The 16,990-nt window shown below is 42.0% G+C and overlaps 1 protein-coding gene across 3 annotated transcripts in view; it reads left to right on the forward strand.

Annotated features, from left to right (window-relative positions):
• Nucleotides 1–16,990, forward strand: part of LOC105495413 (transmembrane protein 132D) — an 830,003-nt gene that overhangs the window by 364,264 nt on the left and 448,749 nt on the right. For 2 of the 3 annotated variants that reach the window (XM_071070795.1, XM_071070797.1), the window contains exon 3: nt 9,705–9,851. The exons of the other annotated variant lie outside the window; for it this stretch is intronic. In XM_071070795.1, coding sequence (XP_070926896.1) covers nt 9,705–9,851 — 147 coding nt within the window. The remainder of the gene's footprint in view (nt 1–9,704; nt 9,852–16,990) is intronic. 3 annotated transcript variants of the gene reach the window in all.

Below are 16,990 nucleotides of genomic sequence, written 5' to 3' on the forward strand. Positions count from 1 at the left end.
AACTCAGGAGAAGTTTGACGATAGACGTCTGTAGCAAGAGGGACTTCTCCTGTATCCCCATTCATGCCATTTGAATATTTATAACATTTCTGTACTATTTTTCAATGAAAAATTGTTAATAAAAAATTAACAACCTCCCAAAAGACATCCCTGAGAATTTACGTTTATTAACCATAGTTCTACTTTTGATTTAGAATGCCTTCTTTAATTAAAGAAGTATATTTAAGCAATCTCTCTGAAACACTAGTAACCATGAAGGCTGAGAAAATAGCAATACAGTTCAATTATGTAATGTGATGAAATTAGAGGGTTGTGGTTCTTAACAGACAGTAAAATTAGGTCTTATCCCAAACCCTGAAAACTAGACATATCTCAGCCCCCTGTGAATCGTGGAGCCCTGGGAACATGGAAGTGACTTGAGTGTTCTGAAACAGTAGGTGCTGGGGAGGCCCCCTGAACTGCTTGTCTGCAAATATTTGTCCTGCTGGGTCTGCTGAGATGATTGACTTGGCTACATTTGGAAATTATGGGGCTGATTAGAACTTTGAGCTCACATCTCATATCTCCCATTGGAGGGCAAGGATTATGTTTAGTTTCTTTTTGTTTTGTTTTCCTTTGTTTTTGTTTGTTTTTAAGAAGAGTCAGGGCTTTGGTTAGTTATTACATAGATGGGATGGAAAAAGGGTAAAATTTTGTTCAGATAGTCAGGCATCCAGGTTTCTGTGTAACAAAGAAGATAATGGTAATAATCGTCATCAGAGCTAAAATCGATTTTCTACCAGACACCGTGGTAAGGACTTGACATGGCTTAGGGTTCCTTATGTGCCGCAGGAGCGGGACTCTGGTTTTGCATGTCTGCTGGTTTATTTGACGACCCCATGATAGGAGACTCAGTGACATGTGAAGAATGAGGCCGCCACATTCCAACCATGGACACGTGGGCAGTTCAGAAAGTGTTGTCATTTATTGGTTTAGTATCAATGACAAACCATTTGCTCTGTGTTTCTGGAAATGGTGATGAACGAATGCAGGTTCCTCCTGCATACCCTCTCTTGCCATCCCCTCCCAATTTAGCCATCCATTTCTGGGAGGGTATGTTGAGGGGTGCAGCCTATATCAAAGTTTTGTTTCTCCAGATGAGAAAACCCGTTCTGCGTGGAGTCATAACGATTCCTATGAATGCATAAACAATGTTCCCACATAACAATTTGTAAAATATTTAAATAACATCCTTGGCTGTTGTTGGGTGGTGGTCTGTGTTCAGCAGGAACAAGGAGAGTTCTTTCTCCACTCCCATATTAGGCAGAGGGCAAATCAGACATAAAAGGCATCTGCGTGTGTCTACGTATTTCCCTTCTGCCTGCCTACGTGTGTTTCTTGCTGGCTTTACCGTTTTTCAGAAACGCAAGTAATAAAATAAGGTAAGTGGTTCTAAGTAGCCGCTCCTTACACTGAGCCCTCTGACCTCTTGCTTTGCTTTGTTTCTTCATGGAACTTATCAGTGTAATAAATATGTGCATGCTTGCGTTCCATCTCCCCTACTAGAATGTTAGTTCCATGGCAAGAGAAAACATGTGGTTCTTCTTACCTGCATATCCAGTGTGTGAAGAGCATCTGAAAAGAGGGAGCACTCGAAAAGAATTTGTTGAATGAGGCAGAGAGTGGTGATGGCTCATGCCTGGAATCCCAGCACTTTGGGAGGCCAAGGCACGAGGGCTGCTTGAAGCCAGGAGTTTGAGACCAGCCTGGGCAGCATAGTGAGACCCCATCTCTAAAAAAAAAAATAAGAGTATTTGTTGAATGAGGCTGGTGTGGTGGTTCACACCTGTAATCCCATTACTTTAGGAGGCCAAGGTGGCAGGTGGATCACTTGAGGCCAGGAGTTCGAGACCAACCTGGTCAGCATAGTGAAACCCCGTCTGTACTAAAAATACAGAAAATTAGGTGGGGGTAGTGGCACATACCTGTAATACCAGCTACTCGGGAGACTGAGGCGTGAGAATTGCTTCAACCAGGGAGGTGGAGGTTGCAGTGAGCAGAGATCACACCACTGCACTCCAGCCTGGGCAACAGAGCAGGACTCTGTCTCAATTTTTTAAAAAAATATTTGTTGAATGAATCACTGAACGAACAAACACACCCAGAGGCAGATTGGTTTACTCCCCTCGAATTACTCACTTCAGTCCTTTATAGCCATGGCTTATTATGTACTTATTTTTAGTAGTAGGGGTGGGGCCACTGACTTCAAAGCCTCTAACAGCTGGTGTCCCTGTCCATCACGCTGGCACAGCTCCTGGCTGCTGTGCAGCCCCTTCTACCCGGTTTCTACTCATCCCACATCTCTCCTGAACTGGCTAGCACCTGTAGGAACGCCTGGCCTTGGGGACCCTCCTCATGCACTGACTGTCAGGAGGGAAACCAGCTGCTTGGAAAGACTAAAGATGATGTGCAGAAAGCATGTAGCTCTAAGATGGCTTTTAAAAGCCATTGAACATCTGTCTGCACTGGCAATTAAAAAAAAAAAGCCCACAGACTAGGCTTAATGGAGTGAAATAGGTGGATTCAGATGTACTCCAGGAGAGACAGGAGGTCCCCAAAGCCAGCAACTGGCCTGGTCAGAGACTTGACACCACGCATGGCTCCCCCTCTGGGCCGTGTCACTTGCTCTGTGCCTTTGGTCATTCTCCCCACTGAGCTCCCCTGAGTTGGCAGGTACCTAGCCCATTTCTGGCTTTGAGCTGCTTTGTCTCTTGAGCTGGTAGAGAAAAGAGACCAGGATGATCTGTGATCAAAGCAGCAGGTTTAATATACAGTAGTATCCTTTAATCCAAGGTTGTGCTTTCTGGAGTCCGAAAACATTAAATGGAAAATTCTAGGCTGGGTGCGGCAGCTTATGACTGTAATCCCAACACTTTGGGAGGCTGAGGCAGGCAGATCACTTGAGCCCAGGAATTTGGGATCAGTCTGGGCAACAGGGTGAAATCCCATCTCTGCTAAAAGAAGAAAGAAAAATAGAAAAAAAATTAGCCAGTGGCGAGCTCCTGTAGTTCCAGCTACTTGGGAGGCTGGGGCAGGAGAATGGTGTGAACCCAGGAGGCAGGCATTTTAATGTTCTATGAATCCACCAGTTACTGAAAACTCTTCTTATCATTTTCCCTCAGGGCAGTGGAAGCCATACCCTCATGCTTCCCCTTTCTTGGCTTCCCCCTGTGGGGGTGTGGAGACCCCCCGATTCTTCTATGAACAAATTCCTCTTCTCTTTGATCTCCTCGAACTATTCTCTACTTCCTTATGTCCATTGAGAGCCCTTGTAATCCCTCACGGTTAGCAAGACAGCAAAAATGGGTTGCATTGAAGTCACAGGTCTTACCTCTAAATTTAATTTTACCCACTAGAAGGGCAGTGGGAAAACAGATTCCCTTGTACAGGTGAAGGTATATGAACACTTAGAGCTGAACTTCCTTGTAACATGACTTCTGCTGCTGTGTGTCATGCCTCCCATTCTTGGGAATTAAAGGGTCTAGGGGATTCGAGTGACCTCCTTTAACGTGAGGTGAGACATCCTAAGCGGCTTGCAAAATGATTAATTGGAGGATGAACTAAAATCAGGACTTGGCAACTTATTATTTTTAATCCATTTGTATGTATGTTTTGTAGCACACATTATTTCAATAGTCCAACCCATGGGTCAGCTGTAAAGTTTATAAACATACAAACCTCGGTAAAGGTTGCATATGAATTTTTTTTTTTTTTTTTTGAGACAGCGTTTTACTCTGTTGCCCAGGCTAGAGTGCAATGGCACAATCTCGGCTCACCGCAACCTCCGCCTCCCGGGTTCAAGCAATTTTCCTGCCTCAGCCTCCTGAGTAGCTGGGTGGGATTACAGGCATATGCCACCACACCGGCTAATTTTGTAGTTTTAGTAGAGACAGGGTTTCTCCATGTTAGTCAGGCTGGTCTTGAACTCCTGGCCTCAGGCGATCCACCCGCCTCGGCCTCCCAGAGTGTTGGGATTACAGGCATGAGCTAACGCGCCCGGCCGCGTATGAAAATATTTTACTGATGGGGTACATGACAAAGAAGTTGGAACCATATCATTCAGATTGTTACTTTAACTAGGCTTAGCTCTTTCTTCTGCGTCACTGTTGGTCTTTAACTGGCTGTAGTGGAATAGTCACAAAGTAAGGAGACTTAGCAAAGTATATTCCAGTAATAGAAAGAGGGGCCTAGTGTCTCCCAAAGTGAAAAGTGGGACATGATTCCTAAAATACTGACAGTGGCACCGTTAGCAGGTATATCCATGTAACTGTTGGTGAGGGCAGGGCCAAGACGTCCAGATGGGGCTGGAAGTGGTTCATCATATAAGCAAAATGTTATGTGCTATATCAACATGTAGATTCAGTGGAAAGTGGCTTTGTCATAATTTTTTTTTCTGGTCAACCGGAAATTAGAAGCCAAGAATGATTTCAAAATATGTTAATACAGCTACGACCTATAAAAAATGAAGCTAATTTTATGCTTTGACACTATTAATGAAAGAAAATAAGTAAGGAGACAAGGAGCAATTCAAAAAAGCTTTACTGTGACCCAAAAGGGCACGTTTCCATCAATTAACTGGGAGGAATGCCATCACCAAATCTACATGCGTAAGCATGTGGCACCCTTTGGTGGGTGCACACTGTGTATTGTTCCATAGATTGAGCCTATATGGGACTCAAAAATGGAGATACCAGGTTTTACCAGGATTTGATCTACTCAGAGACTATGTGGCCACATGAATCTCTGGGGGAGAAACATGTAGACAAATCTTTCATTTCAGAAGTGAGAGAAGCAGTCCAGAAGTTTGGATCTCTTCCTGTCTTCCTTCCTCCAATTCCCTGGAATTCTACAGTCAGTTATTGATTAAGGCCAATATTAGCCTGCGGATAGCTGATTAGCCAGTAATAGCTTCTAACAGGACTACGTTCATTATGAACAAATAGCCTGAGACTTACACACAATCCAAATTTCTCTTCTTGGGCTTTGAACCCTATATAGCAAAACTTCTCTCCCCATCCCCCTTCCTTTCTCTTTGCTCTCTCTTCCTCTTTCATTTTTTTCTAATATCACACACACACACACACACACACACACACACACACACATACACACACACACACACACATCTTAAATAAATCTGCCAACAAACAAAACACTGAAATTCCCCTTTATCCCACTTTTATCTCATCAATCTGCTTTCTGTCCCTATGCATTCTTTATAGCACACATTTGTATTAGTTCAGTAGCCCCAGTGTGACATTCATAAATGAATATGCCTGTATTCAGGTTGCATATTAAGAACACTTCCACTGACAAGATTGCGTAAGTAGGGAGTTTCTCTTTGGGGCAATGTTGCCTTCAGCCTAAGTCTCTGCATACAGTGATTTGGAGAATGAACTCAAATTTATAGTCTTTAGGAGGCTGACACCTCCCATCAGTTGGAGTCCCCTGGTGGTTGTGGTGAAGGGAGATGCAAATCCTCCACCCAAACCCATCTGTTTTTCCACCATAGTGACAGGGCCACAGTGAGGATGTGGCTGTCCAGGTAAAGACTGACTTCCCAGCACTCGCTGGTCTTGCAGCCTTGTGTGGCCATGAGACGAGGCTCCTTGCAATGGAAGGTGAGTGAATTTGGGCATGCAATGCCCACCTCATCTGCTTAAGAGGAAATCCCTGGCTCTGGTCTACTGCTCTTCCCTCTTCCCCTTGGCTGGAATGGTCATGAGCACAGAGACTTTAGAAGTTATAGATTAAAAACAGTAGAGATGCCTTCAGCCTTGATCCCCGAATGACTGAGTGGAATAGAGCCGCCCAACAACCTGGGTTACCAGCAATGGATGTTCACAGGAGGAGGAAATACACTTCCTTGTTCTGGAAGTCACTGAATCTTAGCCTCCCCTTGTTATATAACTGGAAATGATCATAAATAACTCAGGCTACGTTAAACAAGAAGGGACTAGATGGGAGGATGGGGAATATCTATATGCCTAAAGGAAAGGCTGAGAACCAGATTCAGAAATGTTAGCTGTGTTAATTCCTGCAAACCAGAGAGAAGGAAGTAATAGACAGTTGTACCAGAGCTACAAGGCTGGGTGAATTTCCCCCAACCTTTTTTATTTGCTGTGTCTCTTTGTTCAAGATTATATTCCAGAGAGAATCATTCAGCTGGACTGGCTTAGGTCATGTGTCCACCTCTTGTCCAGGGTTGGAGGGAGAAACTCGACTTACAAGTCCACCATGGTGGTATACAATGGCAGAGGGGTGGGTCATATAAGCGAAATCAAGATGCTGCTACCCAGGAAAGGGGAGATTGGGTAGGGGGAGCAAAAGCAACAACTGCGCACCACATTTCTGAACCCTGGATGCTGTACTTGAAACTGTGCGTGTGTGTGTTTATAATATATACATATTCCACATTATGTATACATATATGTATATACACATTACAAATATATTTATATATATATGTATATAAAATATACACAGTCCCTGCAGTTCTATTATGTTTTAAAAACACAATATACCCTTAACCCCAGGCAGGTTTTGTTGATACCCAGTCACAGTGCATGTGCATACTATGGGGAAAATTATGGCTTTCCCCCATCACCATGGTAGATATATTATTAAGAATAAATCTACAGCAAATTATCTTCAGAAATCAAGTGCTGTGTTTATCTCGGTGTAATGAGGCTGTCAGGGTAACCTGTATTTATTGAACCACAAGTAGGTTATAACACTTCCATTAATGAATGTAGGTAACTCAGTTGTCATAACGGGAGAAACCAGCATTCGGTTCGGAACCAGTGGAGCCCCGTGGCATGTGTTCTAGGAACTACTTGAGTGGTTCCAAATGGTGCCACTGACAGCTCTGAGATTCGTGCTTCAAAATTATTAACCCAACACACACTGTGTTCAGTAAATACCGTGTCTACATCTCCGAAGAATGACTGTCCGGTTTATTGCATGCATTTTACTTGATATTCACACACAAGGATACTTCTTGAGTGAGTATGCCTTCTCCAATTCCGAACATCTAAAACATGCCCTAGAAATGTGTCTTCTCTTATGAAAATGCTCTGGGTCTCTGAAAGACAATCCTGTATAAAATTCTAGGAAAAAACGTTTGTGCAGAAATAATGCTACCGATGATAGCTTCATTTGCTACTGTAGAATTATTAGCAACAAATGCTGGATACTCCATGGGTTAAACAAGCCACCGTGTCCTTTCTTAAGCACTTGAAAGGATTCATTGGAGAAACATCGTCTGAATTCCAAATAGCCTACTTATGAATAAAATTTCAGAAAAACATATAAGCCCATTATATATCAGAAAAGGCCTATGTGCTGGTATCTCCTGTATAATGAAAAGGTTGTCACAGCCAGGTTGATGACCTATTTATTTAAAGCAATGTTGATTCAATAAAATTCCACTGCAGAGTAATTGGGACAGCCTTTAGAATTCATCTTAATATAATAGTAGCTGTCCACAGCGGATTGCACTTTTGTTCGCTACCACGTCTTGGTTGCCTACAATTTAAATGAGTTTCTGCAAGGCAGGAATCGTAACTATTCGCTGAGTGTCTCACCTGAGTATCCAGAAAGGTCAGATGGCTTTTTGGCATCTGCATGCAATTCCCAATTTTTAAACGACTGCATTCAAAGTGTTTCCATGCACGATGATTATTTAAAACATAAAATATGTATTTTCCCCCATAGAAATAATGTTATACATGATGATTGTCTTCTAAAAATGCTAACTTTTGCAGTAGGGCCACACCTCAGAAGCAGTTCTTGCTCTCTTTGTGGACTAGCCAAATCAGTATGTGTGCTAGGGGTTCCTAAGACCACCCCCAGGTCCAACGAGTCGCTAGAACGGATAGGACTCAGCATGTGGTGAGAATCACTGCTCTGATGTATTAGCCAAGGAACACAAAGCACAGTCCGCAGGGGGAAAACGCACAGGGGAGGAGACCAGGCTCACGCTCCCAGGAATCCTCTCCCCGTGGAGTCATGCAGGATGCACTTAATTCCTCCAATTCCTCCAGCACATAGCTGGGACACCACTGCCAGGGGAGCTCACCTGAGCCCAGGAGTTCGGGGTTTTCACTGGGGGACTGCTCATGGGGGCACCCTCTGCCTGGCACATACCAAAATTCTACACTCCCAGAAGATAAGAAAATGTCCAGCATAAACCACCTCGTTTGTCCAGTCTAGGCAGCGTGAGCCCCTCTGACCATGAAAAGGGAGGGAACTCTCCCCAAATCCAAGTTCCCAGCCACGCTTGCAAGCGGGCTTTCCTAAGGAGGGCTGTCTCAAGCCTGCGGCCTCAGGTCTTTCCTGCACACTACATTTTAAAACTGTTTCCATGGGAAATACTGTTCTCGGTGTTAGGGACAGACATGTCCTGCTTTTTCTCGAAGCCCTGGTCCTACGACTGTCATCTCCTCCTCACCTTTTGTCCCTAATATTAATAGCAGGAGGTGGTCTCACTTTCTCCTCTGGCATGGCAGAGAGGGGTTCTGAGGTCTAGGCTGTGGCACCATTGCCTTGTCTGCATGCTTGTGTAGGCACAGTGATGACGAGTCTGGAGGAACTCCACGTAGGCCGCCCCCACCGTCCTCTTCTGCCCAGGTACCATCAATGTGCTCCAGGTTCCCCTTGGTACTTTTGCTTCAAGACTTTTCCTATTTTCCACTGAAGGACTAAGAGAAAACACAGCAGGAAGCATTATCTTTTTCAAACTTCTAGGCCAGCTTGTAAACAAAAACAAACCGTTTGCATTTTATTTTATATTTTATTTATTATTATTTTTCTTTTGAGGCAGGATCTCTCTCTGTCACCCAAGCTGGAGTGCTGTGGGTCGATCTCAGCTCACTGCAGCCTCCGCCTCCCAGGCTCAAGTGATCCTCCCATCTCAGCCTCCCAAGTAGCTAGGACTACAGGAGAACACCACCACCCTCAAATGATTTCTGTATTATTAGTCGAGATGGGGTTTCATTATTCTGTGTTTCTTTTAGAAACTTGAGTTGGAAAGAACATATAGAATGGAAAGCATACAGTAAGAAGACAAGATTATAAAAAGTTAACAGGGCTGGGCAAAGTAGCTCCCACTTTGGGAGGCTGAGGCAGGTGGATCACTTGAGGGAATCATTATTCCCTCGCCTATCTGAACCTCAGCCTCATTTTGGGCTTGGAACCTTGCTAGGAAGAGTAGGTAATAGGGACAAAATGTCCATCAGTGCCTGGCACTGGGATACATTCAGTGAATGTGTGTTCTTATTTCAATCTTTACTTTTGCACTTTAGTTGCCTTTTTCTATTGAGTTTGGCCAGGCTAAGGGGTTTCAGGTGGTTTTGTGCTTGTGTCTGGCTTTGGCTTTATTTAAAGACACAAGCTAGTGCAACGATATTCTGTTTCTTTCTGTAACTAATGTTTGCTGGCTATCCATATACCATCTCTAGCTCTTTATTAAAGGCAGGAAAAATGGAAAGAAATTAGGACAGATGGATTGGAAGGCGACTGCAAATTTGTGTTTAAATCCTAGTATACATGAGCTTACACCTGCAAGGCAACGGTGAGCAATTAAGCTCCCCGTGTTCCCAGAACCAGCATGACCCGGGGATTCCCCAGAGCTGACTCAGACCCACACGTGCTGTCTCCAACAGGGCAAAGGTGAAGAAAGGCGTGAGCATCATCGGCGTGCGAGCCAGCAGCCCTTCCATTTGGGATGTCAGGGAGCGCGCGGATTATACTGGAAAGTATGCACCAGCTGTCATCGTTTGTCAGAAGAAATCGGCTGGCTCGGAAACCAGGTGAGTCCCAGCTGGCCTCCAATATATTCAGCTCAGCTGCAAATGTGGCCTCTTTTTTTTTTTTTTTTTTTTCTTTTCCTGGATTGCGAACAACCATTTCCACTGTGGTTTGCATTTGGTGTGTGTCATCTATTCTATCAGGGCCTCCAGGTAAGATGAATGGAAGCCTTCATTTGGGAAAGATGGGCTATTCTTCACAGCGGACCTACCTAACACCCCGGCAGAGCACCGTGTCACCTGCAAGGACTGCACCCTGCAGATGGAATTGATCCACAAACCATGTTCCTCTTCAACATGACCTCTTTCTAGTCCATGTTATTGGATGAACTGAAACTCTGCATGTCTCATAAAACGGCCCATTTTGCAAGTGTTAGAAACCAGAGCCTATACATCTCTCTTCACGAGTGCATTCCACGTTTGGGATGCATGAGTGCATTCCACGTTTGCAGTGTATATTTAAATATAATGCATGTGATTGTATCCATGGGCAGGCATTTTCTGATGGTACAGTGAACTATCTGCGGTAGAATTGCAGGGAATTGTGGATTACTCTAGGGAGAAATTAAAACCTGAATCTGTCTCTGATAGCCACCAAATTAGAAACAATCAATTCACAGCTGGGCAAAGGGAGGCTTGAAACTCAGTCGTTCTTGTTTGATTGCACTTTCCTGAAATCTCATTTGTGGCTCAGGGGATTTCCTAGTCTGGTCACATATTTTTGTCACCTGTATGTTGCTTTATGCTCATGATACTATTGAAAATTTCAACAATAACGAAAGGAAGAATTCCGGTATGCCATGCATTATTTCTGGAGTGCATTTTTAAACTTCATAGCTCAGTGTTTGGAAAATATTCTTATTTTTTATTATTTATTCTAGCAGGGAGCTCATGAATCTGAGCTGACAACTATTATGATTTTTTTTGGCTTATTACCAAGGAGCATTTGAGACCAATGTGGGGATGATTTGATCTGGATTCCTTTCTGTGCTTCTTTGCTCAACGTTGGTTTTTAGGAATTTGGATTATCAGCAGCTCTCGTTTGGGCCGTTCCTTTTTATTCTTGAAGGTTTGCTTGTACAGCAAATGAGAGGGAAAAGAGAAAATCTGTATTTGAGTTCAGTCCTAGATATTTATGTAGTGATATGTTTCTGTAGTGATAGTGTGCCAAACTGGTGACCTGGATGAACTTACAGATACACACATTGAAACACGTCTGTGCCAGTAATATAATTTGGAAATAAGGTGCTATCTCAATAAAAGATTTATTTTGTGTTTTGTAGTTAGCAAAAATTGGGATAGATGGACACATGGGTGGACGGATGGGTAGATGGATGGATGAATGGATAGATGGATGGGCAAATGGATGAATGAACAGGTGGATGGATGAGAGGGTGGATGAATAGATGTGTTTATTCTTTATCAGAAGAAAAGAATAAATTTAGGGGGAAGAATCTCAACCAATGAACTTTTATTTTCTCTTGTGATTTCTTTTGCCATCTATTTTTATATATTAGTAGAAGCAGTAGTTAGTCTTGTCTATGAGAGGCTGAGGGCGTTGAACCGTTAGAAAATATTTATGCCTTTTTTATTGTTAATTTCTGACAAATAGTTCAGTTCATCTTGGACACGGAGAGAGAGCATGGGTGACCCAGTGGTACCTCCTTCCCATTGAAATGTCAGCTGCCTTTTTATATTTCCAGAGGCTTCCAGAATCTCAGCACATTCAGAGCACATCCAAATGCAGAAATGCATGGTGTTTGCCATTTTTTTTTTCATCTGTGTCAGTATCTTCTTTAAGAAACAAGTACCCTGAATAGAATATAAAGCTCTTCTTTTAAAAGCCCTAATTCTTCATTCTAAATGAAGACCATTCCTTGTCTCTTTGTGGATTCTGATGCCAGTTTTCTGTTTCCTTTTTTATCTTTTTTCTTCTTGTCTTCTGGAGGCCAGGATATGTTTCCTCATACTATGGGTCTGGATGATGGAAAAAGCTTATACACGTACAGATACACACATGCACAATATGTTATATGTGTGTACATGCATACAGCATATAAGCATATAGAACATATAGATGTGATATAGATATGCAAATGCATGCATGCATATAGATGTACATTTTACAGGTTTTTGTTGATAGACATATGTGTTGATGTAGGGATTTTACACGGCAGCTAGGAAGGCTCTGCTTAATGAGGAAGCTCTAGAATGGAAGTCTTGTAGCTTTGGGAGCAGGTCTTTTTCCAGCTATGCTCCAGCCCATACAGTAGTGTCTGGCACACAGTGGGCTGTCTATAAATATTTGTTCAATTTGATAATTTGTTCTAGAATTAGACCATCTCTCTAATATATATGTATTATGATACAAATCTGTATGCACACATATTTAGTGGTTTTCTGTATACTTGTTCAAAAGGTAAGGTGCATAGCTGCATGTATAGTGAGGCAGCATTTGGGGAAACCCAGAGAAGGGTACTTTTGTGAGCAGACTATGTCCCAAGAAGTCTACACAAAGGACTGGCAACTGCGATTTCTACGGAGACAACTGGGAAGCTGGGGGAAAAGGCTGAATGTAAATTATTTTTTACAGTGAACCATTTGAACTGTTTGATTTTTTTTTTTTTTTTGCTGTGTGCATGTATTACCTATTTCATAAGACATCTGCGACTAAAATAGAGATTTTAAAAATATGATGTATTCATTCCTATATTCAACTTTTATCCTAGCCTTAAAACTGTTCATTTTACTTCTTTCTGCCTTTGGAGAATTAAAGAAAAATCATGCTCCATGATTACAGATAGTGATGGACCTGCGATGAGATGTGTTTTTCTTAAGGATAATTGGAAAATGTATTATAGAGTAGACGTTTTAATAATATTAGTAGGTTTTGCTTCAGAAGCTGTTTTGCTTTATAATTTCCTCCTACCTTCTTTGAATGTTTTCCAGTTATCCTTAAAAGTCAGAATCTGATCATCATCATGCAAAAGAAGCAGTCTTAATTAGCTTGAGAGTCATAGATTTGGTATTGCTAATAATTTGCCATGGATCAAGAAGTTGCGTTAATGAAGTTAAGTCACTGTGACAGGTTTAATTTTATGGATTAAGGAGAGACTTTTGTGCTAGTGGTGAACTCACCAGGAGTGAGGAAAGATCTCTTATCTAAGTTGAAATGCATCCTTCCCTGTTTGAAGAAGTTAGGTTGCTGAGAATGTGATCATAACAATATGAATTTATGAATGCTATCACAGCTATCAGATCTGTTTTGACTAAGCATTGCCTGCAGGATAACCAATTATGCTGTGTCCATCAAATTGCATTTTGCATTTTCAGAATCTTGCTCACTATACTCCTATGTTAACTTAGATAAATATGTAACAAAAGCCACATATTATCATTTCCTTGTAGTTCTCTCCATAGATAAGTGTTTCCCAAAACTCACCACAGTTGATATGTAAATGATTTTAGGTGTTAACGTAGAAATGAGGTTAAATATACTTGAATGACAAAACTTACATTTATTTAAGTTCTCCAGCAAGACTTGATTGAAGAGAAGTTCATCTCTTTTAAGGGCTAGTATCTCTTTAAAGCTTCTATCCTTAGCTGATCGATACATTATAGATAGGCAAGAATATATAGCTAAATTTAATCTATTTTCATAATTATCTATTTGTTCATTGTAATACTGATTTTTACATTTTTGGTAATTAACATTTCATTTTAAAACAAATGTTTTGTTTCGTTTTGTTTTGTTTCCTGAGACAAGGTCTCACACTGTTGCCCAAGTGGGAGTGCAGTGGTGCGATCTTGGCTCACTGCAGCCTCTGCCTCCTGGGTTCAAGCGATTCTCCTGCCTCAGCCACCCAAGTAGCTGGGATTACAGGCGTGTACCACCACACCTGGCTAATTTTTGTTTATATAGTAGAGACGGGGTTTTGCCCTGTTGCCCAGGCTGGTCTCAAACTCCTGAGCCCAAGTAATCTACCTGCCTTGGCCTCCCAAAGTGCTGAGATTACAGGAGTGAGCCACCACACCCGGCCTTAAATGGACTGTTTTCGGAAACAAATAGGAATATCTTCAACAAGACAGAAGTTTTTTCTTTCTCACATAAAAGAAGCTTAAGGCTGGCCACGGCTGGAATGGCAGTTCTCCAGTATTACTGGGGTCTCAGGACCCTTTCCTTCTTCAACACCATGTGAATGGAGGGTTTACATCCTCATAGATCGAGATGGCTTCAGGAGTGTCAGTCATTGCAGGCAAAAGAAAAGTGACAGAAAAAGGTCTTCTTAACTGGGTTGACTCTTTTTAGACAACCTTCCTGGAAGCTCTTTTCAACCCTATTTCTCTCTCTTGCATCTCATTGATAAGAACTTAATCACATGACCAAACCATACTTCAAAGGAAAGTAGGAAACATAATTTATTACCAGCAGTGTGCCCAGTTCAAAATCAGTGTTCTGTTCTAAAGAAAGAAGAGGCTGGGCGTGGTGGCTCATGCCTGTAATCCCAGCACTTTGGGAGGCCGAGGCGGGTGGATCACGAGGTCAGGAATTCGAGACCAGCCTGGCCAATATGGTGAAACCCTATCTCTACTAAAAATACAAAAATTAGCTGTGCATGGTGGTGTGTGCCTATAATCCCAGCTACTGAGGAGGCTGAGGCAGGAGAATTGCTCGAACTTGGGAGGCAGAGGTTGAGGTGAGCTGAACTCATACCATTGCACTCCAGCCTGGGCGACAGAGCAAGACTTTGTCTCAAGGAAGAAAAAAAATAAAAATAAAAAATAAAACAGAACTGCAGCCTGGGGAAGTGGGGCAACCAGCAGCCTCTGTTTCATCAATTTATAAAGAATACACATATGGGAATTCCAGTAATGATGAAAAAAGCATAGTACCTCACTAACCTCCTTCACTTTAGTAGGATCCTTTAGAAATTTGCAGTACAATGTAATAGGGTGGGGAACTCACATTAGCACTGTATCAGAACAGTTCTGTGTATGTTAGAAACTTAAAGAAATGCTTGTTAATTTTCCAGCAGGCTGTCATCCACTAATTGAAACAATCAGTTCTTCTAACGCCCAGAATCTGAGTATCAGCAAACCTGAGACAGTGGTATGAAGTCATCAAAATGGCGTGACTTTCCTTTCGTGGGCAACTGTGATTTATGATGCCTTAAATAGTTTCTATATCCTCCCTATTGACTATGGATTACCACAGTTGTATTTATTACCATCTGAATGATGATTCTGCAGAGAGAGTGGGAAGAACATAAATGTGAGATCCAGAAAATCTGATGTTTAGTTCTCATTTTTATGCTGTGTGTCGCAGTGATGTCTGTCTGGCAGATGACCAGAGAGGAAAAGCAACTTCCTCCTCTGTAATATTGGCATAACAATGCCAGCCTTCACTGGACTATTGTGAGAATCAAATACAGTCACACATGTGCACACACTTTGAAATAATCAACAGAACCTTCATCATTTTTAAATTGTTAAAACACCCATGTACTATATGCAGCACACGTACCCAAGTCCTCTTAGACCATGAAGGAAGCTTTTATTTCCAGAGTCTAAATTTAAATTTCCCAGAGTACAAGATGAATCACATTAGTTGTATACTGAGCCTGTATCAAAGATAATGAAGTTTCCCCATTGTGTTTAAATTTAGAATCTGTCAAAAGTATTTCCATTCAAGTTTGTTTTAATAACTTCTGCATTAGGGATACAGCAGACCAAGATGTTGTTTTCAGAACTCTTAGATATCATTTCTACTAATTATATTAGCAAAAAAAAAAAAAAAAAAAACACTCGGCTGGGCACCGTGGCTCACACCTGTAGTCCCAGCACTTTGGGAGGCCGAGATGGGCAGATGACAAAGTCAGGAGATCGAGACCATCCTGGCCAACATGGCAAAGCCCCATCTCTACTAAAATACAAAAAAAAAACTGGGTGTGGTGGTGGGTGCCTGTAGTCCCAGCTACACAGGAGGCTGAGGCAGGGAAATCGCTTGAACCCGGGAGGCGGAGGTTGCAGTGAGTCAAGATCGTGCCACTGCACTACGGCTTGGGTGAGAGAGTGACAGAGTGAGACTCCTTCTCCAAAAAAACAAAGAAAAAAAGAAAGAAAAGAAAATGAAAATAATAAAATGGTTTTCTGAGGATGAGGGACAACAGAGAACTCTATTTTTTTTTTTTTTTTTTTTTGAGACGGAGTCTCGCTTTGTCGCCTGGCTGGAGTGCAGTGGCGGGATCTTGGCTCACTGCAAGCTCTGCCTCCAGGGAGAACAGAGAACTCCTATACCCTTCTGGGGGATTTGTGAAATGGTTCTTCCACTGTAGAGATATATTTGTCGGTATCTGGCTAATAAGATTTAAAACCTGAATCATAGGACCCTGAAATTAGTGTTCTAGATATATATGCTCTAGATAAAAACTTAGCCATCAGTCTGGAGAGATGGATACAGGGCTGTAATTGCAGCGTTTTTTGTTTGTTTGTTTGTTTGTTTGTTTTTGGTAATAGCAGACAGTTAAAAACCGTCTAAATGCCCATCAAGATGTGAATGAATTTTAAAAAGTTGTGTTCATGTAATAGAATTTTTGGCAGCAATTATGAGGGATGCCATTGATCTGTGTAAATCAGCAAGAAATTAACCTGAAACTGTAATGCTGGACGGGGAGAAAATCTTGAATAGTAGCATGTGTAATATGTTACCACTAATGTAATTATGAAGAGAACCCCCACAGCAATGTGTTGTTTTAGGGAAAATTACTGAGTTAATACAGGTATAGATGGGTCAAGGACATGACTGTTTCTTGAAAAGTCAATGTGTGAGCAATGCACGTTCAGGTGAAGTACGCAAAGATATTTTCCAGACATCGTGGGGAACAGAGCTTTAGAATCTTCCTAAGATAGCACTGAGTTTTGCCCCAGTAAATGTAAGCTTATCTACATTTGCCTCCCTGAAAAAACATTTAAACGAAGCCAGGAGGCAGCAGTAATTCAAGCATATGGCCTGGCAGTCAAGCGGAATGATGAACCCCGTTCTCTGTGAAATCAGACTTCAGGCTGACTCACTCAACATTTCCTGACACTCGTTCAATCTCATTATACAGTAGCACGAAGGAGGGTGAGATTTGCCTTAATTT

Source organism: Macaca nemestrina, chromosome 10 (assembly GCF_043159975.1).
Source record: "Macaca nemestrina isolate mMacNem1 chromosome 10, mMacNem.hap1, whole genome shotgun sequence".
Taxonomy (NCBI): Eukaryota; Metazoa; Chordata; class Mammalia; order Primates; family Cercopithecidae; genus Macaca; species Macaca nemestrina.